The sequence below is a fragment of the Balaenoptera borealis genome (genome assembly GCF_965194805.1).
Source record: "Balaenoptera borealis genome assembly, chromosome: 16".
NCBI lineage: Eukaryota > Metazoa > Chordata > Mammalia > Artiodactyla > Balaenopteridae > Balaenoptera > Balaenoptera borealis.
Window position 1 is genome coordinate 69,337,429 of NC_138872.1, and position 22,928 is coordinate 69,360,356.

General features: G+C 42.6%; 3 protein-coding genes and 3 pseudogenes across 10 annotated transcripts in view; 4 read left to right on the forward strand and 2 right to left on the reverse strand.

The window, feature by feature from the left end:
- The window catches only part of ARHGAP17 (Rho GTPase activating protein 17), a 92,732-nt gene extending 78,721 nt beyond the window's left edge, over positions 1-14,011 (reverse strand). For 2 of the 5 annotated variants that reach the window (XM_082362429.1, XM_082362433.1), the window contains exon 1: positions 13,808-14,008. In XM_082362429.1, the coding sequence (XP_082218555.1) occupies positions 13,808-13,860 (53 nt within the window). In that variant the 5' untranslated portion in view covers positions 13,861-14,008. Of the gene's footprint in view, positions 1-13,807 lie in introns of all 5 variants that reach the window. The other 3 variants (XM_082362430.1, XM_082362431.1, XM_082362432.1) reach the window with 2 other exon arrangements.
- Positions 1-22,928, reverse strand: part of ZKSCAN2 (zinc finger with KRAB and SCAN domains 2) — a 502,693-nt gene that overhangs the window by 370,772 nt on the left and 108,993 nt on the right. The window lies entirely within an intron of this gene.
- On the forward strand, positions 14,930-15,833 carry LOC309614355 (thyroid receptor-interacting protein 11 pseudogene; annotated as a pseudogene). The gene has a single exon. The product of its transcript is annotated as a thyroid receptor-interacting protein 11 pseudogene (transcript).
- Positions 17,188-18,395, forward strand: LOC309614338 (thyroid receptor-interacting protein 11 pseudogene; annotated as a pseudogene). Its single transcript has one exon. The product of its transcript is annotated as a thyroid receptor-interacting protein 11 pseudogene (transcript).
- LOC309614349 (thyroid receptor-interacting protein 11 pseudogene) lies at positions 18,452-19,296 on the forward strand (annotated as a pseudogene). The gene has a single exon. The product of its transcript is annotated as a thyroid receptor-interacting protein 11 pseudogene (transcript).
- On the forward strand, positions 20,016-21,434 carry LOC309614340 (thyroid receptor-interacting protein 11-like; the record flags this gene model as incomplete). Its single annotated transcript, XM_082362589.1, has 1 exon — positions 20,016-21,434. The coding sequence occupies one exon, from the start codon at positions 20,016-20,018 to the stop codon at positions 21,147-21,149; it is 1,134 nt and encodes a 377-aa protein (XP_082218715.1). The 3' UTR covers positions 21,150-21,434.

Sequence of the window (22,928 nt, forward strand, 5' to 3'; positions counted from 1 at the left end):
AACACAGCAGGGAGGCTGATTCGGGGAAGGTCAGAGAAAGAGAGCTAGTGAACAGCACAGACGGGATCTCAGCTCCTCAGACTGGAGTCCAGCATACCTCTTACTATACCCCAACTGCCCTGGAGCAATGTTAGTTTCCTTAAGCCCTCATCTAAAAGTTTTGAAAACATAACTAAATTAACAAACTGCCCAACAAGCTGATTTATATTAAGGGAAAGTAATCTGATGTGCTCACCAAATCTCATCATTAAGAGAACCAGATTTCTGCTTTTTGTGGGGAAGGCTCTCAGAGAGACCTTGAGTGTATATTTCGGAGACTAGCAGAACAACACACACAGACAGACGTGTGAGGGACCCATCTGTACATTAAGACCAGTTCACAGCCCAGGAACTGCAGCCCAGCATCTCTCCAATAACCAGTAGGCTTCTTGAGCCGCAGACCATATAGATAGGTTTTCTTTAATCCATGGGCTTGAGGATGTCTGTGAAGTGCATGAAGTTATATGCAAGTGTGTGTTTGTGGAGATTTTTTTCTGGGGAGAGGACTGTTAGAATCTCCATCAAAATCTACGGGTAGCAAGGTTTCTATTCCTAAAGACTGCTCTAAGATTCAGAGACTACAATTAAGTCCATCGCCCTGTGACCTGCTGACCACTTGACAAGTCACATATGCTCCATTTAAACTCCTCTCACCATTTCTCAACTTTTTCTTCCAAGTCCTTCCTCAGCCTAAGTGTATGGCAATTGTTTCCTCCATACAGTTGGACCACTACAAGTTCAGCATTCTGCCTTTAAGATCACCTGCCAATCTTATGACTAAGACACAGAATAAAGGCTCATCAGACATACTAAAAGGTATGCAGCAAAAAAGAGAGGGAAAATGCTGGCTGATTTCCACTGGGTACCATTCAGATGAAGACATTTGCATTTAGGATTTAAGCATTCCTTATCATGTTTCTGGAATGCCCAATAGGGGTGCAATCACATGCCCTTTGTACAATATTGCTATAAACAATTATAAGGCTAAACATTATTTTGGAGAGTCTAACCAATTAAATAAGGAAAGAAAAAGAAATCATTGAAGTAAATAATAGCAAAAGAAGAAATAGAAACATAACAGATAATATTGTATACACAGAAAAGTCAAAGAAGTAACAAAATTATCAATTGTAGCTAAAGAAGTTGTAAAGTAAACAAGTATATACAAACATCAATATCACCCATGTTTACCAATTCCACTAATTAGGCACTATTCTCAACAAGAACAACAGCAGCAAAATATTTAGGAAACACATAAAAGCTTTGTGTCTATAAAGAGATGTGCCACACTCATGCTGTAAAGATACCAATTCTCCCCAGGGTCTAGTTTACAGGTTTACTAGACCATAATTCCTGGGTTTTAGTTATTTCTGTATCCTCAGGACCTAGCCCATAGCAGGCACCCAATAATATTACCTGGATAAGTGAGCTCCAAATTAATCAAAATCCTAAATGAATTTTTCTAGGAACTAGAAAAGAAGTGACACCAAAATTCATTTTTTGACAGAAACAGGAAAGAATAACTGAAAAAGAAGAGCTGAAGGGAACCAGCTCTACCAGATTTAAAACACATTACAGATCAACAGTTAGTAAAACAGTGTGGTACTGGTATGCACATACATACACACACACTAAAGCCATAAATCAGTGGAATAGAAAGCCCAGCTAAAAAAGTAGATGTATGAATTATATGTTTAAAAAAAGAGAAGCATTATAAAACAATGGAAAAGTGAAGAATCATGGTGTTACCTATTTCTGTAAATAACACCTAATCATACACCTTTTTTCTTCACCACAAACATCATGGTGTTAAGTATGTTTTCAAGTCAACCTCCAATGCCCTTGTCTTAGTTCTGGCTGCCATCACCTCTCTCAGCCTGTGGCCATAGTTTCCTAGCTAGTCTCCTTTCACCTTCTCCTCTTTTTCCTTCTTCTGCAATCCTAACTCCACCTGCTGCCAGAGTCGTCTTCCTAAAGCACCCACTTAATTTTTTCAACATTCTGCATGTAAGGGTTCCCCAGTTCCACTGCAGTGGTCCTCAAACTATGATCCCCTCAAAACTGGAACAGAAGCCTTTCTAATGTTGGTCTTCCACAGAGGAGAACAAAAGCCACCAATACTGCCCGACTCCAAAAACTTGGTGTTCATGGTCATGGGTGATCATGTATTTGAGTCCTGCCATCTTGGGACTGTTTGGGGATTATTATTAATCCTAGCATGTCCAAAAATGCAAAAGCAGTGAGATTATTGAAAAGGTTATAAGAGGGGATGAACAAGTATAATGAAAATTAAAGAAACTAAAAGTTACACTGTTAAATATGATGACTCAACAGACTTTCAATGTACAGCAAAATTGTCTATTGGGGAGAAGATGGCCATCTTTGCTACACGAGGCAAAGAAAATTGAATATACTGGTTTTAAGGCTTCTTAAAGCTTTGAAGAACCAACTTGCTCCTCCAACTGGATGGAAATGCATCCAGGGGTTTGTGAATTTAAATACCACAGTCATTCCGGACTTGAGAACATGTGGATCTACACACAACTTTTCACTACCTAATAACCTTTCAATATCTAATTTGAAAATAAGAGCTGGATAGAGTTTTTCCACTGTTAAGAGTCAGATATAGTTGTCTTTTTCCAATTTATAGACAAAAAAATATTAAGTTAAAGGATAAATTTTCAGGGTTTTAGGTTTCCCCTAAGAATTTTTCTTCCCTCTTGGAATTCTTAATCACCTGTCATCCCTACCTGCCTGTTATTGAGATTGCTAAAGTATCACATGTCAGAGGTGCCTTCACTGAGCCCAAAGCATATCTCAGAGCCCCCATGCCTGAGTCCATTCTCCATCTATCCTAGCACTCACTGTAGCTAGTGAAGTAGAAATACTCTCGTGTATCTCCCCAAGGTACAGCTGGGCATGGGTTTAAGTGGCCACTCCAGCCCATGCATCTGAAAGTATCCAATGACCACGTGAAATCCAAGCTGGTAGATGTGTAAATGTTCACGCTGATAGGTGACAGGTAGCTGGTAGTTGCATACAAGAATTTCTGTCAGTTCTGAACATTTATATATTTAAATATTTGTATTCATTTGAGCACCTGTTTACTTAGTCTACAATTTATCATTTAAACTCTTTAGGAGGCATAAATTTGGCTAACCCATGCGGAAGAACACGGAGAAACCATAGAAGAAATGCTAATGAAACATTAAAGGGGAGATCAAATTGACTGCTAGACCGAAAGGTATCTCTGATAAGACACCTAAAAAACAACGGAGGGAAAGGAGAGGAAGAGAAACATCATAGGACTAATTAAAAGGAAGTGGCCTATGCAAATAATCAATAAGCTGTAATTAACATGAAATATTAGGACACAGGAAACAAGTCTTACAACCTGGAGGGCTGAGGTGAACTGAATATTGTTTTCATATCATTTGCTACAAATAGGCTCTACCTATTCAAAAGCAGTTTCTTATATAAATCACAGGGTTAGATTTTCAACAGAATCTGCTTTATCTTCTGAAACTTATATCAAATCTGCACCTAGTCATAGACATGCTCTCTCAAGATCCCATCACTGCTTTCATTAAGTAATGTATCTGAGAATAAGAATATCAATTTGTTTATATTAAAATATATGAATAAATCAAGATATGGCATTAACATTTCATTATTAACACCTGAAATGTTAGAATAGGTACATTTGGCTATATTCAAATTATCTGTTTGTATGTCCATCTTCCCACTCAAGTTCCTAGCAACCGGTTATGTTTTTAACCCCAGGCCCTAGCATTTGACAGGTTCTCAATAGACATTGGTTGAGCTGAACGATGAAATTGACAACTGAACATTAATTCCATGGCAATTAAATAAACAAATGACATACAGAAAACTTGAACATATAAGGAAATACGAATATAGGGACAATGGTCATTTCAACCTTAGTGGAAAAAATTAAAATAAGTAGCAAATTTTAAAAAGACAATGTCTAGTGCTACTAGGGTGACGGTGAGACATGGCATTCATCATGTCGCGCACAGTGACATGCGCTGCCGTGCAACATTACTTGCTGTGCTGCAAGTGAAATGATAGCGCTACCTTGTTTGAAGGCAATTTGGCAATACACTATGTAAATATTAATTTCCTACAAATGTAGTGATTCTAAACTCCAGAGAATTCATCAGAAAAAAATAATTTAGAGGGGAACAGCTATGATCATTAAAATGGTGACTGGCCATGTCAAAAGAAAGGGGAGACCTAGATGTCCCTCAAAGGGGATAACGACCAGCTGAAGACAGCATAGCCAGTTGAAAGACAACTGTGAGTCCAAGGGGAAAAAAATGAAAGTTTGAACTAAAGTAATTGGAAGAATGGCCATCGAGAGGCAGAGACCAAGTCAAAAGACACTCAGGAGGCAGAAATGCCAGATCGTGGTGACAGCCTGGATAATAAAGAACGTGGAAGAGAGATGGGGGGACTGACAGGTGACTAAGTAGGTGTGGTGGCATTCCATGCACTAGAGCAGGTGTCAGCGAACTCTTCTGTAAAAGGAACAGACGGTAAATAGCATAGGCTCTGCAAGCCATACAGCCACTGTTAAAACTACTTAGTTCTGCTGCATCAGCCCATGGCTACATTCCAATAAACCTTTTTTACAAAGCAGGAGGTAGACAGGATTTGGCCTGCAGGCCAAAGTTTGCTAACGCATAGACTAGGGGATCCAGGGAAAGGAGGCCAATATGAGGATGAAGTTCATGAGTTCCGTGTCAGCAGGACATTTAAGTGGAGACGTTCAATCTAGAGATGAAGAGATGCCAGGGCCCGAGGAATAAAACTGAGTCATCAGCCAGGTGGCGGCAGTTATGGGGCTGAGATCACCCAGGGGGAATGGTCTCAGAAGAGAGGACATGAAGGACACTTCCTTGTCAGAATACAAGGGCAGATGGGCAATGTCTGCGGGTCACTATGGTCCTGGAACGGTAGAGGCATTATGGCCTAATCTCCCTTAACTCCCTTAACTTAAAAAGAGGCTCCTATTTTAACTTGGGGCTTTCATCCCCTTTCCCAAGATTAATAACTTTAAAGTTTCAAATTCATAGATGAAAAAGAAAACTTCCCACTGGCTGGAAAGTAAGGCAATTCTAAAATAAAATGTCTATCAACTTTTTTTTTTTTTTTTAATTTATTTTATTTATTTTTATTTGTGGCTGAGTTGTGTCTTCGTTGCTGCGCGCAGGCTTTCTCTAGTTGCGGCGAGCGGGGGCTACTCTTTGTTGCGGTGCGTGGGTTTCTCATTGTGGTGCCTTCTCTTGTTGCGGAACACAGGCTCTAGGCGCGTGGGCTGAGTAGTTGCGGTGCATGGGCTCAGTAACTGTGGCTCGCGGGCTCTAGACCGCAGGCTCAGTAGTTGTGGCTCACGAACCCAGTTGCTCCGCGGCATGTGGGATCTTCCCAGACCAGGGCTCGAACCCGTGTCCCCTGCATTGGCAGGCGGCTTCTTAACCACTGCGCCACCGGGGAAGTCCCTCTATCAACTTTTTAATGTTTCATCTTTATTATGAACTTTACACTCAAAATATATATAACATGTGCATTAAGTATGATGAATGATGACAGAACAAATGTTTGGTCTCCAACTTCAGAAGAAGTGAAGAAGTTCATTACCAAAACACCGCTGTCCAACTTTCATACCGTAAGAATTAGTCTCTAAACTAGAGATCAAAGCAGGCAGCCCAAGACCAGATAAAGCTTGAAGATACATTTTCTTCGGCCTACGCAGTGTTGTTGTTTTTTTTTTAGTTGCCAACATTAAACATCAAGAAATCAGCATTCTGAATTGGGCGATGGGGATTGACATGTATACACTGATGTGTATAAAATTGATGACTAATAAGAACCTGCAGTATAAAACAAACAAACAAACAAAACAACTAATACTAAACTTTCATTGGGTTATTTGTATGGAAATATGTTAATATAAATGTTTCAGACATTACATGAAATTTCTAAAAATCTTATATGTTCTGGTATAATAAGTCATAATCCTAGTTATTACTTTAAAATGTATATCTCAGAAATAACTAATTTTCTTGTCAATTGCATTATTATGAACTTTCATCAAATCTTTAACTGTGGTCATTTTTAAGTCTTTTGTCAGTTACAGACAGTTCTGGGTGTACTCTGATGCTTTTGCAAATATGTTCCTATAAAAGGGTTTCATCTTCAAGAAATTCATGGAAAAGACTCTGACAAGTACAGGTTTCTGGTAACTGACTGTACTGCTGAGCTGAATGAATAAGCATTTTCAGAACTCTAATGAAAAACTGATGAACTCATAAAAGTGCTAACAAAAGATCAAGATGAAAAAAAAAATTAATTACATGGGACTGAGTGAACTGATGAGGATGAGTATAATTTTTGTGACTTTCTGTTTGAATTAAAAAAAAAAAATCCCACAAGGACTCAGAGGCAAAGAATATACAAATCAATTTTCACTGCAAAGTAAAGGAGCTGTTACAGTGGAGGATTACTGGACTGAATGTCAATATTATGACATAGTATGAGTGTGTTTCATGTTTGGTAACTGCAATCACTGTTGCTTTTGTTGTGGTCATCCATGTACAATGCTTGGTGTCAGTCTATTTATCTCTTGTAAAAATAAAATACAGTGTGTGTGTGTGAAAAAAAAAAGTTAAAAAAAAAAGTTAAAAAAAAAAAGAAATCAGCATTCTGGAATATCATTAGAAATAAGGAGATGTGACTATATTACACACATTTCACCATGGCAACAACTGGCTGGAGCTGAGAGCAACTCTCCCCTTTAAATGAACATGTACTCACTAATTCACTGCAGTCCTCATCATCCCCTATTGCCTTAAACCTATCTCCTACTTCACTTATTACTTTTAATTGCCCTGGCACTTGAATTTGCGACCCCTGCTTACAAGTATAATTGTGGTTTCCAACTTTTTGGAATATGGGAGACATTATGTAAAGCTAAAGTTCAGCCTCTCTCACCAGGAACATTACAGGTCCATAATCCCTTATCCATCACTTTGAAATCTAAAAAAAAAAAAAAGGTTTTTGTAACTCATTTGGCAACATAACTTGACCTAAGCTAACATGAAGCTATTTTTAATCTTTAAGGATTCCATTTAGTGTGAACTACATTCATATATTTTGCTATGGAGATAATAACATGTATGATGATTACAGGCTGCTGCCCCAGACCCTACTGGAGATATTACATAACAGCATATGTGCATTATTACTTTTCTTTTTTTTTTAATTATTTATTTTATTTTATTTATTTATGGCTGCATTGGGTCTTCATTGCTGGGCGCCGGCTTCCTCTAGTTGCAGTAAGCAGGGGCTACTCTTCGTAGCGGTGCACGGGCTTCTCATTGTGGTGGCTTCTCTTGTTGCGGAGCACGGGCTCTAGGCGCGCAGGCTTCAGTAGTTGTGGCACGTGGGCTTCAGTAGTTGTGGCTCGCGGGCTCTAGAGCGCAGGCTCAGTAGTTGTGGCGCACGGGCTTAGTTGCTCCACGGCATGTGGGGAAATACCTACTTTTCTCTAAAATCTGAAAACTTCTGAGTTCTGAAACTCATCTGACCCCAGGGGTTTTGGATAAAGGACCATGGGCCTGTTATACTTTTACTATCTACGTTTAAGAGAACACACACACACAAAGCAGATAGGAGTGTAATAATATTTTTAAATGGATTTATACTGGATTAATTATAATGGCATCTATCTACACTTGAGAAACAGAAATAGAATGATATATGCAAAACCATCGCAGTCTGATAAGAATGCGTAGAGCACATGCTGACTCTAGGACCCTATACCCCAGTGCAGATTCCTGGGGCGGGGGAGGGGGTCCTGCCGTGCACACACTGGGAATCACTGGCACCAAGGTAATTCCACATTAGAATAACACGCTGCGTTCACATACTCTGTATGACATGTGAAAATGATGCTTATGACCACATCCTTTTAGGGTTGTTTTTTTTTTTTTTCAGTGAACAATGGGTTTTCACTCACCTATAAATACCCTGTTTGCTATTCTAGGATTTCACAATATGTAAAGTACATAACAAGGCCACAGATCAGATTCAGAAGAAGCTGCAAAGACACCAGACTCCTTTCCACCCCCACTCTATGCAGAGACTGGATGGAATCCACTCAGACTGAAGCAGAGCACAGCTACCTCCCCTTTCTCAGAATTACTGTTCAGAGGAAATCAGTGTGAGTAAAATGAGGCAACAGAGTAGGCAAGGGATGTAGAATGTGATGCTGGCAAAAGTAAGGATACGGTCTGGAATGTCAAACATAAGGAAGGGCTGTCTCACGAAAGAGAGACAAGACAGATTCAATGTGGCACCAGAGGACTGCTCTGGGGTGTGCGGGGAAAGGGGTATTTGACTCACCTTGAGAATTAGTGCTGCCCCCCTGGAGTAGAAGGTCATTAGATATCTGTGCCCTTCAGGGAGGGTCGGCAAAGAACGTAACAGAATAAAACAAGCCAGGTCGGGACTGCACGGCTCATGCCCCACCCAGATGGGACAGCTGCTGCTCAGCTCCTGACACCTGTACTCGGGAGGGATGCCAGGCCTTGCCAGGTCTTCCAAGATTTTAGAAGCAGCTGGAAATCCAGGTTTTCATGTGAAAACTTTCTCATTTTTAAATATGAGCCAATGATTGTAAAAAAATAAATAAATACTGAATAGGCCGAAGAGAACACATCTCTGGCCTGCAAGCAAGCAGTGTGGAGCTTTGGATTTTTGATAATTCAGACGTCCAGACCCTGGAAGGACTAGAACAGGGTTTCTCAACCTCAGCAGTCTTGGCATTTGGGACCAGGTAAGTCTGGATTGTGAGGCTGTCAGGTGCATTGCAGCATATTCAGACGCCTCCCTGGCCTCTATCTACCCCTCCCACAATCAAGTCACAACAATCAAAAAATGTCTCCGGACATTGCCAAATGTCCCCTGGGGGGCAAAACCATACCTTGGTAAGAGCCACTGGACTAGAGCAACATCCAACTCTCAGCCTTCAGGATTTTACGAAGGCATCACTCATGACTCAAACAACAGGTTTTTCACCTAAGAGTTGCCCACGTGAAGATTTATAGCTGCTTTGGAATTAGAAACCTGGGTTTGAATCCACAGCTCTGTCATTTACTAGCCTGATGACCTCTCTGAGTTCTGGCTTCCTCATCATTAAATCAGGAACAAATAACATTGCCTCTTAGAGCTGCTGCAAGAATGCGGTGAGATAATTTATGCAAAGCACTGAGCCCAGCGGCTTAATAAGCACCAAAAACTTTTAATAAACATTAATCCTTCCCTGGTGAAAAGGCAGCCCAGATTCTGTAGTCGGAAGCACATGGGATCCAGAGTCAGAAGCCCTGGACCCAAGTCGTGCCTCGGCCACTTAGCAGCCGTGCGAACATGGCAAGTCATTTTCCCTCTTTCTAGAATAGAAATGATCATTGCCAGTAGGTGAGAACCAAGCCAGGTGGTCTGGTACAGCATTTGGCAAACTAAACCAACTAGAGAAAAGCTGATGATTAGCACTATCAAATCTTTTAAAGGTTTCTGTAAAGGAAAGAATGAGCTCTTCAACAAATCCAAAGAACTGAGAATGCAGTAATATCAGGGTAAGGTACAGGGAAAAAAAGAAAAATAATAATAGGGATTGTGAACCTCCAGGTCCTTCTAGACAAGCAAGTGCCACCTGGTGACCCACACACCAAATCTGGCCACCGATATATTTTGTTTAGCCCCGCATAGTATCATGGTGATTGTTTCCTTTTCATTAAATGCCATCTAACCTTCATTAAAATCCAGATTTCAGGCTTTTCTGGAAAGCTACAAAGGTTGAGTCACTCTGGGCCCATATTCCCACATGCCCCTTTGGTGAGATCATGGGGGGGGGGCATGCCCCCAACCCTTACCTGGCCTCAGTCACATTTATTTTATTAGTCTGGCCCCTCTAGGCATTTGAGTCTGTAACCTTGGCTTATCTAAAGTGAACTATCTGGGAAAGCATTTGAACCTCCAGGGAGTACTTCAGTCAAGGCAGAAACCCACACCCAATGAGACACTCCCTCCCAGAGCCTCACCTAGGTAATAACTCTCCTGGTTAGTCCTTCAGCTTCCTTTTCTCCTGGACACTTCAACCTCATAACTAAACTTTCCTCAAGCTCCTCACCCTGTGTACACCTTCCTCCATGCAGGGCATCACCTCCCCAAAATCACCACCTGCATCCACTGGATTATCTGCATCAAGAATTTTCAAAGAACAAAGTATCTTTCTTAGCAGGACTACAAAAAGACACGACATGATGTTTCTCGTTTCCTGACCAGCACCCCGGTTTCCCTTGGGGAGCCAGTGCTCCCCCACTCTCAGTCCCTGTTGTTCAGACAGGGTTTACTCCATACCTATTTCCAGGGAAAAGCATGGGACCCAGTCAGAAGCACTGAGTCAATCTTGGGCCTTTGGCAACAGTGACTGGAAGAAAAATATTCTCTGTCCCTCTGGGAACAGAACTGAGGGCAATGGAAGAAGGGGGTGGGGCTGGGGGTTCTCCTTGTGGACACAGCTTGTCTAAAGAGTGGAAGCCCTGGATCCAGCCCAACCTGCAGCCATACTCCTTTTGGATTCTTTTGGTCACATATAAGCCTATAAATTCCCATCTTCGCTTACAGCAGTTTGATTTGGGTTTTCTTACAATCAAAAGAGACCTCATCAATACAAGAGAAATTTGAAAGAAGTGCTCGAAGATGGAAACAAAGCCTTCGCTCAAACTTTCTCCTGTTTTTTGGTTACCTCTCTCCATCCAGTAAGAACTGGCACTAGCCATCCTTCTATAAGCACTTAGCTCAGGGTAGATAATTATTTCTTTGCTTGCCTATCTCTTCCACAAATCTACTGAGCTCCTTCAGGCCAGAAACTGTGTTGTATTCACTTTTGACTCTTTAATACCTCACACACTGGCACACAGTTTGGGCCAACAAGTGTCTGTTGAATGGATGAATCAACGAAAGTCAGGGGGACGAAAGGAACCATCCTCATTCTCTCCTTTGGGACACCCATATCAGGAGAACACCTCCTAAGCCTTGACCCTATGGGACACAAACCATCTTCTGAAGACTCATCTACCCCTTGTAAACAAATTGCATCATGAGAACTCACTCCTTCCAGCCATTACTAATTCTCCCACACGTCCATCCCATGGAAACTCACTGTGGGGTTACTCACAAGTTCCTCATTTTGCAAAGAGAATATTCGTCACAAGACACCACCTAGAACTCTACAAGCTGACAGTACACACTATGGGCAAGCCATTCACACAAATAACTTCATTCATTAGTGCGTGTGTGCTTTCTAGCCTTTGTTTTGACCCAAATATATCCAGAAGCCTGATTCTGGTGCCCACCAACCATCTGCTTCTGCCCAATAACAATTCTAGGCTCTCTCCTACCTAGACCTTTACAATTACTTAAGTGGGAAAAAAAAAATACAAATATATCTAGGAAATCAATAGCAGTAAAGCAACAGGTTCCCCAGTAAAAACAGTTTTGACTTTAGGTGCATAATTGCCATACCCTTAATAGCTCTGTAATAGCTGCAGCTTCCACTGCATCAAGCAATAAAGATTTTCAAACAGAGTCAAAGGTCAGGGCCAGAATTATAGTCCTAGGATGAGTCACACCACTTACTCCATCCAATTCTCGTTTTCCCATACTTGGGCCCACACCACCAGGGCAATCTAGTGAGAACTGGATTTACATTCGTTTAACAATATTTACTGAGTAGGTACCATGTTATAGGAACCACAGCAGACCCTGGGAATCAAAGAAGAATAAGCAAAAACTCTTAAAAGCGTTTAGTCTAATGGAGAACGCTGGCAAGTAAAGAGGCAATTACATTACGGTAAAACGGGTGCTACATGGAATTATGAAAGCACCAAGGAGGGACATCCAATCTATGCTGGAGCATCAGGGAAGGCCTTTTAGAGGCAGAGACCTTTACGAGGAGACCTGAAGAATGAGCAGGAGGTGGCCTAGGGCAGGTGTGATGAAAGAGGCTTCCCAGAGTTCCAGGTAGAGGCTAAAACGTAAGAAAGCACAGCCTCCTCTGGAAACTGAAAGTAGGCAAGTATGGCTGGAATTTAAAAGTGTTAAGAGAGTAGCTACTACAGAGGAAGCAGGGGCCAAAGACACCCTGAACAGCTTCCCTGAACTGCTCTGTGGCTTTTAAAGCCTCAGAAATTTGTTTAAAAAAAAAAAAAAAAAAATCACTTGCCTGATACAATGTACAAACAGGCCAAAATGACTATCTGACAAATGCATCTTGACACTCACTAAATACTGATTCCACAATGCATGTTACTGAGAACGCTAAGAGGGGTAGAAAATTCACAGAAATTATCTTGTAATTCATTTACAGATTCTTGGTTGAAACATTAGCCGTCACTAATACTCTGTCTACCTTCCTCTCTCTCAGCATTACTTCTATCATTTTCCCACAAATAACAGAAAAGTAGGCACACCTAGGCTTTAGCCTAGACAGGAATTAACTCTGGAAGTAGGATAAATACACACCAAGCTAACAGGGTGGGGTACCAAAAAAATTAAACAACAAAGCTAAGCAGAAAGTTGAGGGAAACGAAACAGTGAAGAGCAGATTTAGAAAACTCAAGAGGAAGTAAAAGTATTTTCATACACACACAAAAAAAGAAGTGTCCCACGTGCTCCGGCCAAACCAAACTCCCCCTTTGACTCAACTGCTGAAAGAAGAAGCAAAAGCTGTGAAAAATTCCCACTTTCATATCTCTTCCCAGAATAAACAGCAAAATCCGTACCATACAGCTATCTTGCCCTGGAAGACCTTGAAATATTTGCCCCAGATAACACAGCACATGACAATCACCTCCAGAAGCTCTCAAAACCACAAACCAGTCCTGTTCCAACAGCCCGGTCATCTACAAACTCTGGTCTATTCTGTCATTTCAGAATCAATGCTTGTCAAGCAGTCAAGGAATCCCAAAGAAACATGGAGCAGGATCTGCTTCCAAATCCAAAGTGAGAAAGACTTTTTTTTAAAAAAATAGTAATTTCCTTTTAAATTGGCACTAGGCGTTTCCAGAATCCTTTTCTCCCAATTCCAACTTTTTAAATGTCAAGCCATCCCGTTCATATTCGCCCCTGGTCTGGAGACGGCACCACCTCTAAATTCCCTCAAAGGGCGTCCTGAAACTCAGAAGGCCGATCCGCTGGGCTTTAACGACCCTTTACTTCTTTACTGCCACCATGCACTTGTAAGCTAGGCTTTGCGGCAGCGGGGCGACCCGGAAAGGCTGAGAATGCCGCCCCCAAGCCCCGCAGCCTCGGACACACCACTGATCGGAGTTTCAGCCGCAGGCGGCGGCCCAGGCCGGCTCGATCTCCGGGGGAGGGAAAGACAGGGGACAGGTCCAGTCCCCGGAGGGCGATGCTTCGCGGGCCAGTGGGGACCCCGAGGGGTGGGAGCAGGGAGGCGCGGACCGCCCCGCCGGTCTCCGGGGGCCAGGCGGCGGCCCAGCGCCGGGCGCCAGGCCGCGGCGTGGCACCGCCCCCGGCCCCGGGCCCCGCCGGCCTCGGGCGGGGCGACGGTCAGGCCCGGAGCGGCCGGGCCCGCGGAGGAGCCGGCCGGCCCCCGTCCGTGACCCCCGGCCCCCGGCCCGCGCAACCCCCGGGCGGCCCGGCGCGGCGCACTCGCCTGCCCACGGTCTGGTTGGCCAGCTGCTTCATGCGGTTGAACTGCTTCTTCATGGCGGCGGCGGCGGCGGCCCGCGGGGCTCGGGCCGGGCGGGACGGGGGACGGCCTGGCGGCTCCTACATCGCTTCGCGGCCGAGGCGGCGGCGGCGGCAGCGGCGGCGGCTCCCCAGGCCCGCGGCCCCGCCCTCGTCGCGTCACTTCCAGCGGCGCCGCCCGCCGGGCCGGCGGGGTCTGGTCGGGCGAGGAGCGCCAGGCCCCGGGCGGCGCGCAGCCAAGCCTCCGCCGCCGGCCCGGGGGCCGCCCGATTCCCCGCCCGCAGGCGGTCCCCGGGCCTCCCGATGCGCGGCCTCCCAGGGCCCTGCGGTCCACTCGGACCTCGGCGTGCTTTCGCTCAGCGATCGCCCGCTCGAGTGGTATTTAACTCACTTCCCAGACTAGATCTCAAACACACGGTGGACGAAGCAGACACAAAGAGTGTAGACGGTGCGACACCCCGTCCAAGAACCGCCAAAACTCATCTTCGGGACTAGACACCCGGGCAGGGCTCGCTGGGGGAGGAGGGCAGAGGTGGACCCGAAAAGGAGCTTTGGGACGATGGAAAGGTTCAAAGTCTTTATCAGGGCCGTACTTATGCACAGGTGTAGACATTTGTCAAAATACACCTATCTGTACTCTTAAGAGGGATGCGTGTCACTATGTACATTTTACCTCGATTTTTTTAAGAAAAAAAAATGGTTGCGTGAAACTCACAAGCTGCAGGACAATGTGATGCCACTTAGTAAAAAAATCAAAGGCAATTAAATATATTTTACTCCTATTCGAAAAGTATTACTCTAGTACTGCTTTTCTTTTATTGATTAAAATCTACCTTGCATATCATTCCGTATCAAAAAAAAAAATCAGAGGCAAGGTGTGTTTTCTACGAACAGGAGCTCAGGGATGGCACCTTCAGAGCGGCTGTGATGGTGGCCGCGTCCAGGGGGCCGAGGTGGTGCAGGGCACTGGGAAAATCACGGAAGCAGAGGAGAAGAGCCCAACTCCAGCGCTGGGAAGTTGTGGGGATGAGCAGAGGCCCGAGAGGGGACAGATCCCTGGAGACGGGCCCTTTGTTACGTCCCAGGCAGGTGTGGCCATTGAGGGGCCCTCGCAGCCCGCATTGCCTAGAAACCCCTCACTGTGCTTTGATTCTTAACCTCACGCTGGCAGCAGTGCGGTGACACTTGGCAGGATTGTCCGACTGCGCTGGACACTTTTTTAGGAGCGGACCAGGTCAGTTCTATGACCTGCTTTGATGTCCTCCTGGTTTGGTGGCCTTGGCTCCCGCTTAGGCCATTCCCTGGGGCAAGCTGGTGGTACTGTGGCATCTTTCACAGGCCACATTTCTAGTTTCACAAAAGATGTGCTGAGGAAGGGAGCTGAAAATGTAGAAGTACCTGACTCTACAACAGAGGAGGTTGAAGACTCTCAGCCAATCTTAAAATCAGAGGCTGAGAGACTTAGAATTCTTTGTAGTGATGTAGACAAGGAGTGTGAAGCCTCAGAGCTTCAACTAAAGCAGCAAACTGCAAGTTACAGACATCAATTACACCAGAAAGACGTAGAAATCAAACTTCTTAAAGCAAGGCAGATAGCGCTAAAGGATCAGTTGCTAAAGGTGCAGTCAGTCACCCAGATAGTAAATCTTGAGGATGGCCTTGTGCCCTCAACTAGTGTACCCTCTTCACTGGGTTATGATATCTATCAGCATGCTTTAGGTTTCCAGAATGATGATATGGACTTTGCTGACCTAATTTGGTCACAACAAGAAATAAATAGATTGTCAAAAGAAGTTTTAAGAGTTGAGGCTGATGTCAGCCATTGGAGACATTTTGCTCAAACATCTACAGCATTTCATTTAGATCTATAGCTTTGATGTAAATGAAATCTGCCAAATACCATCAAGCAATCTGAACAGAATCTAAATAAGGAAATTGATGACCATCAACTTGAAATAGCAGTGTTGCAGGATGTTCAGCAACAGAAACTGGCAGAAATAAGTCGCAGGCATCAAAAACAAAGGACTATGAGGGAATGATTCATGATATGCAAAAAGCTATTGAAGTCCTAGCAGCTGAAAAAATAGAGTCCACCAAAAAAATCAAAGGACTTGAGATTAGAGTAAAATATCTTAAAAAAAAATTATCTTCTGTAGAAAAGGAAAGGGATGCTTTAATTAGAGCGCAAGACCAGATAAATGAAATGAATGAAAGAACTGAAGAAGGTGAGTTGCAACCTTCTATTAGGAAGTGGAGTGATGCTGTGACAGAAAAAGAAGAAGTTCTTCCACAGAGTACATCACCAGAAGAAGTGTCCAGATAGCAACAGCCACTGTCTGATGCTGAAAATGAAATAATGAGATTGAGTAGCTTAAAGCAGGATAAAAATCTCATGGAAAAGAACCTGAAACTTCAAAAATGAGTCCAAGTTTTAGAAAAAGAAAATTCATTATTAAATAAAGAAAAGGAAGAACTTCAACTATCACTTGTCAAATTGAGCGATGAACATGAACTCATTAAACGAACAGCTACAGGAGACATGAATTCAGATTCAGAAGTACATCATTTAAGATGTGACTGGGAAATCAAAGAAGGAAAACTCAGTGAGAGTACTACTTAAAAGAAATTACTGATTCCTGACTTAGGAGAGTTGCACAGGCAAAAACAAAAGACTACAATGCACGTGGTTTTGATGATCAGCAAACAGAACAACAAAATGAAGGAGACAGCATCATCGGTAAAGTAAAACAAGATCTAGGATATAAGAAAAAGAGAGTTCGTCAACCTGAAGATGATAGAATGAACATTACTAAAGAGTTAGATGGGCAAAAAGAAAAGTTAATTCATCTAAAAATGGAAAAAGGACAGTTAGACGCAGAATTTTGTCAGGATGAACAGAGACTGTTGGAAGAAAGGAAGTATGAGCAAGCTTTTAAAGAACTGTCAAATACTGATAACCCAGACAGCTGTGCCTTACAGCTGGAGCATGAGTGTTTAATTAAACTCGGTCAAGAGAAAGACTGTGAAATATCAGAACTCAAAAAGAATATTGAGCAGATGATTGCTGGGCACAAAGAAACTAAGGAAGTTTTGTCATCTAGTTTAGAAGAGCAGAAGCAATTGAAGCAACTCATAAGAGAGAAAGAAATTTTTATTGAAAAACTTCAAGGAAGTTCACAGCTTCGGGAGGAGTTAGATCAATATACTCAAGCCTTAAGAAAAATGGAAATTTTACAGCAAACCATAGAGGAAAAAGATACAAGTCTTGCATCCATGAAAGAAGAAAATAGTCACCTGAAAGAAGAATTGGAATGACTGAGGGAAGAACACAGTCAAACCGCACCTATGATTGACCCTAAAACTCTAGACACTGTTACAGAACTAGAATCTGAGGTATCTCAACAGAGCACAGTTGAAGATAATCTTGAGATTAAACCTCATCAAAAGATAATTGAAGATCAAAACCAGAGTAAAATGCAACTACTTCAATCTTTACAAGAGCAGAAACAGAAAAATCCCAAATACCAACACAAGCAAATGAATATTAAACACAATCAGCTCTTTTTGGCCAAAGGGGAGGAAATGGAGAATTTGCAAAATGCAATAGAACAAATCAAAACCCAGCCGCTGGAAAAATCCCAGCACACGCCAACAGAACATTCTGATACTTTTCAAGTAACAGAAGTTCAGAGTCTTAATATAGAAAATGGAAATGAAAAGCATGACTTATCTAAAGCCAAAACTGAAAGATCAGTACAAGGAATAAAAGAACAAAAATTGGAGATTAAACTTCTAACTGAAAAGAAGAAGTTACCCTTTTAACTGAACAGATTGATCAGCTGTCCAAAGGTGAGATTGGTAAACTAACTCAGTTTATCCAGCAAAAAGATTTGTGTCTTCACATGAAAGTATCTTCAGCTTCCTCCAGTGACCAAGATAATGGACAGAGTCAACAGCAATTGCGAGCCTATGCTTTGGAAAGAGAACAAATATTAGCTGTTTTAGATGAGAAGACTAGGGAAAACAGCAATCTTAAAAGAGAAAACTTGAGAATGATGGATATAATTGTTGCCAAAGAAGCAGACCTCGTGAAACTCAAAGATGCAAATACAAAACTCTCCACCAGATTTGAAAGCAGTGGTCAGAATATGTTTAGAGAAACGATCCAGAATTTATCCCACATCATTTGAGAAAAAGATATTGAAGTTGATGCTTTAACTCAGAAGGGTCAGACTTTATTGGCAATACTGCAAACATCCAGCAATGGTGATGAAGTGAGAGGTGTTAATATGGATCAGTTTGACGAGCTTCTACAGGAACGTGATAAATTAAAACAGCAAGTTAAGATAATGGAAGAGTGGAAAGAGCACGTGATGGCCACTGTACAACATGTGCAGCGTGGGTCACCCCGTCTTCAGAAAGAACTACAACAACTTCAGGCACGGATTTTAGTTGACAATAATAATAATTCTAAACTACAGATGAACTATACTGACCTGATCAAACTTATGATGGGAATGAAATCAAACTCAAAAACTTGGAGAAGCAAGTAGTGCAAATTCAGTTTAGCCTAGAGCAGCTTTGCAATGCCAAAGATATTCTGTTAGGGATGTTTGACCTTATTTTACTACAGTCCTCCAATGAATCACTTACATCTGAGTCAGCAGACTCTCTGAAGGCAATGAAACCTGATGGATTGAGTGAATCTTCTAAATTGCTCAAAGAAGAGATAGAAGAGTTAAGAAAATTAACAGAGGAAAAAGATGCAACCATTAGAACACTCCAGGAAGATAATCAGAGATTGTCTGATTCCATTGCAGACAGTTCAGAACTAGAAAGAAAACGACGTGAACAAATGGATTCAGAAATGAAGCAGCTACGGGAGAAACAAGATGTCTTGCAAAACTTACTTAAGGAAAAAGAGCTTTTAATCAAAGCAAAAAGTGATGAATTACTTTCTTTAAGTGAAAATTTCACTAATGTAGTGAGTGAAAATGAACTTTTGAGGCAGGGAGTAATCAACCTGAAGGAGAGAGTTGTCAACTTTGAACTGGATATGTGTAAACTAAAAGAGGAAAATGAAAAATTAGTAGAAACATCTAGGGAAGAGGAAACAAAATCAAGAGACAAAGATGTGGTTTTCTATGATGCGGAGAGAGAAAGAATTGAAATATGTTGCAATGAAGGAGAAGGTGCTTGCTTTTGAGCATCTTTTGAAAGAAACAGAACTCAGCAAGACGGGAATTAAGTCAGCTTTTAAATGCAGTTACATCAATGCAAGAAAAGACTATTATGTTTCAACAGGCCAGAAATGAGACCATGTTGGCATTGAAACAGAAACAAATAGAAAACTGTGCCCTCCAGAGTGAGGTTCAACATTTACACGACAAAGAACTACACTTAAAGCAGGAGCCAGAGAGATGGCATAAGCACGCAGTAGAATCAGAAATGTAGTGAGGTGGATGGACCTAGAGTCTGTCATACAGAGTGAAGTAAGTCAGAAAGAGAAAAACAAATACCGTATGCTAACACATATATATGGAATCTAAGGGGAAAAAAAAGGTCATGAAGAACCTAGGGGTAAGACGGGAATAAAGACACAGACCTACTAGAGAATGGACTTGAGGATATGGGGAGGGGGAAGGGTAAGCTGTGACAAAGTGAGAGAGTGGCATGGACATATATACACTACCAAACGTAAAATAGGTAGCTAGTGGGAAGCAGCCGCATAGCACAGGGAGATCAGCTCGGTGGTTTGTGACCACCTAGAGGGGTGGGATAGGGAGGGTGGGAGGGAGGGAGACGCAAGAGGGAAGAGATATGGGAACATATGTATATGTATAACTGATTCACTTTGTTATAAAGCAGAAACTAACACACCATTGTAAAGCAATTATACTCCAATAAAGATGTTTTTAAAAAAAGTGTCTCATAACCGCGAAGCTTTGGCTGCAGAAGACAGAGCAGCTAAACTAAGAATGAAAGTCACCGCATTGGAGGAAAAGCTCCTTCTATCTTCCAATGCGAGGGAAAATGCGAATCAGCAAGCCAGTTTGCAGATAGAGTTGTTGAAGGAACAACTGAATGTTGTCACAAAGCAGAGAGATGACATTTGGCTACGGCTTTCTGTTTCCCAAGAACAAGAAAAGTAGTATGCACAAGCGCTAGCTAACATGAGGATGGTAGTCGCAGAATGGATGGAAATAGTTGCAGATAATCTAGAAGGAAAACTAATATCGGCACAAGGACATCAGGAGAAAGTGAATGCTGCCTTGACTCTGAAGGAAGAACAAATTAAAGATTTTTTTTTTCAAATGTTAATCTTTTTTTTTTTCAATTTATTTATTTATTTATTTTTGGCTGTGTTGGGTCTTCGTTTCTGTGCGAGGACTTTCTCTAGTTGCGGCGAGCGGGGGCCACTCTTCATTGCGGTGCGCAGGCCTCTCACTATCGCGGCCTCTCTTGATGCGGAGCACAGGCTCCAGACGCGCAGGCTCAGTAGTTATGGCTCACGGGCCCAGTTGCTCCGCGGCATGTGGGATCTTCCCAGACCAGGGCTCGAACCCGTGTCCCCTGCATTGGCAGGCAGATTCTCAACCACTGCGCCACCAGGGAAGCCCCAAATTAAAGATATGAAAAAACAAAATGAGGTCCAACAGGAAGTGCTGGACGATGTACAGAAGAAATTGATGAACTTACTAAGTAACACAGAAGGAAAAGTTGACAAGAGCCTCATGAGGAACCTCTTCTTGGGGTATTTTCAAACACCAAAACAACACCGTCATGAAGTGCTACAGATAATGGGCAACATTCTGGGTATTAGAAAGGAAGAAATAGATCTGGTTTTTAATGAAGAGCAAGGCGGTGGTACCAGATGGATGACTGGCTGGCTTGGATCAAAAAGTGTCCCCAACACACCTCTGAGACCAAATCAGCAATCGAGGCCGAAGAATTCTTTTTCAGAACTCTTTGTTAAATTTCTAGAAACAGAATCTCATCTCACACTTCTGCCACTAAAACCCTCTGCTCGTGATCCAAAACCTCTGGATTCACCGGGAAAGAAAAAACTAGCTAAAAATGTACCACCATCAAGTCTTAAAACTACCTCGGGATCCACACCCAAAAAACCAGATGTGAGTCAACGTTCTGCAGCTGTCTCTCTGATTAACCCACCCAGACCTGAAACGGATGGATCTGAGCATCTTCTTTTAAATGCTGTTACTGATGTTTTGCCCACATATACACCTTTGCTGCTGTCACCTGGCAAGAGGGCTGGAGTTGTGCTGAAAGACCTTTCAAAGCCATAGATGATTCTTCAGCCAGAGACAACATGGCACTTTTAAGAAACCAAGTCACTGAAAAAACCATGTATTTTGACTTTGCTTGATAAAAATACGAATATTAAAAAAAAAAAAAGTGTGTTTTAAGGACTTCAAAGATATTCACCCACCTTCAGACAGTGGTTACTTCTTGTGAGAAAGGGCATGAGTGGGGTTGAAGGCTGGTCAAGGGACGCTTCAAATGGTTTTTGTAATGCTTTCATGTTTTACAAGGAGCAGGTACTTATGCAGATCTTGGGGAATTAAAACACCAACTTGGGCTTCCCTGGTGGCGCAGTGGTTGAGAATCTGCCTGCCAATGCAGGGGACACGGGTTCGAGCCCTGGTCTGGGAAGATCCCACATGCCACGGAGCAACTGGGCCCGTGAGCCACAATTACTGAGCCTGCGCGTCTGGAGACTGTGCTCCACAACAAGAGAGGCCGCGATGGTGAGAGGCCCACGCACCGCGATGAAGAGTGGCCCCCGCTCGCCGCAACTAGAGAAAGCCCTCGCACAGAAATGAAGACTCAACACAGTCATAAATAAATAAATAAATAAATAAATAAATAAAAGAACGTGAATTTCTTTAAAAAAAAAAACAAAACACCAACTTGTGTTAATGTTCAAAATGATAGAATACACAAGTGCATACTCTTCATATAAGAAAAAAGGTGAACAGCCCAAAAGTACAAGATGCATAACATTTTTAAGAATGAAAGTTCATGATGAGGATGATTATAATTTTTGTGACTTTCTGTTTGAATTAAAAAAAAAAAAAAAGAATAAAAGTTTACTTTTCCTGGCTAAGTCCCACTCCTCTTTTCATTGCCTGGGAAACCACTCCATTGGTAATCTGTATTCTCTCAGGCCTTTTAGAAATATATGCAGATTTGTGTATATCGGAGCATATTATTCTCTGACTTGCTTTTTTTTAAAAAAAATCACTACACCTTAGAGATCTTTCCAAATGCAAATGAATTCCATGTTATCCTTTTTTTTTTTTTTTTTTTGACTGCATCGGTTCTTAGTTGCAGCATGCGGGGGGATCTTTCGTTGCGGCATGTGAGGCTTCTCTCTAGTTGTGGTGCACAGGCTGTAGAGTGTGCAGGCTTAGTTGCCCCGCGGCATGTGGGATCTTAGTTCCCCGACCAGCGATGGAACCCGCATCCCCTGCATTGGAAGGCAGATTCTTAACCACTGGACCACCAGGGAAGTCCCCATCTTATTCTTTTTAAAAGCAGTCATTAGTTTGCAGGGTGGATGTACCCTAATTCTTTTAACTAGCTCCTATTAATCGGCCTTTAAGCAGTTTCTACCTCCCAAACGATCAAATGGCCATGGCCAACTCTCTTGCCCATTTCCTTAAAAGTTGCTCCAAATCGTCACCACTTTCCTGAAGCATGATCAGGCCTTATGCCCTCCTGAAGATGTTTGAGGTCAGCAGTCAAGAACTCTCAATTTCCCAGACCCCCTTCCTATATTTAACCATCCACCCATTCCCCTCCATCCACCTCTACTCTTTCCCTCTTTTTTAGAGGAAAAGGGATCCAGCTCTGCAGTTTAAGGCTAATTGCTCCACTGTACCCCAAAAACTGTCCACTCAGACTTTTTCAAAGACCTCATTCCATTAATTTTCCTTCCTGCTTTATCTTGAGCCTCTTTCCCTAAGCTTCAGAGCCTGTCCAAGTCTCTCCCAGCAAACAATCCTCTCTTTTCTGCTCCTTCAGGTACCACCGTTTCTCTCTACCTTTCACACCTAAGCTAC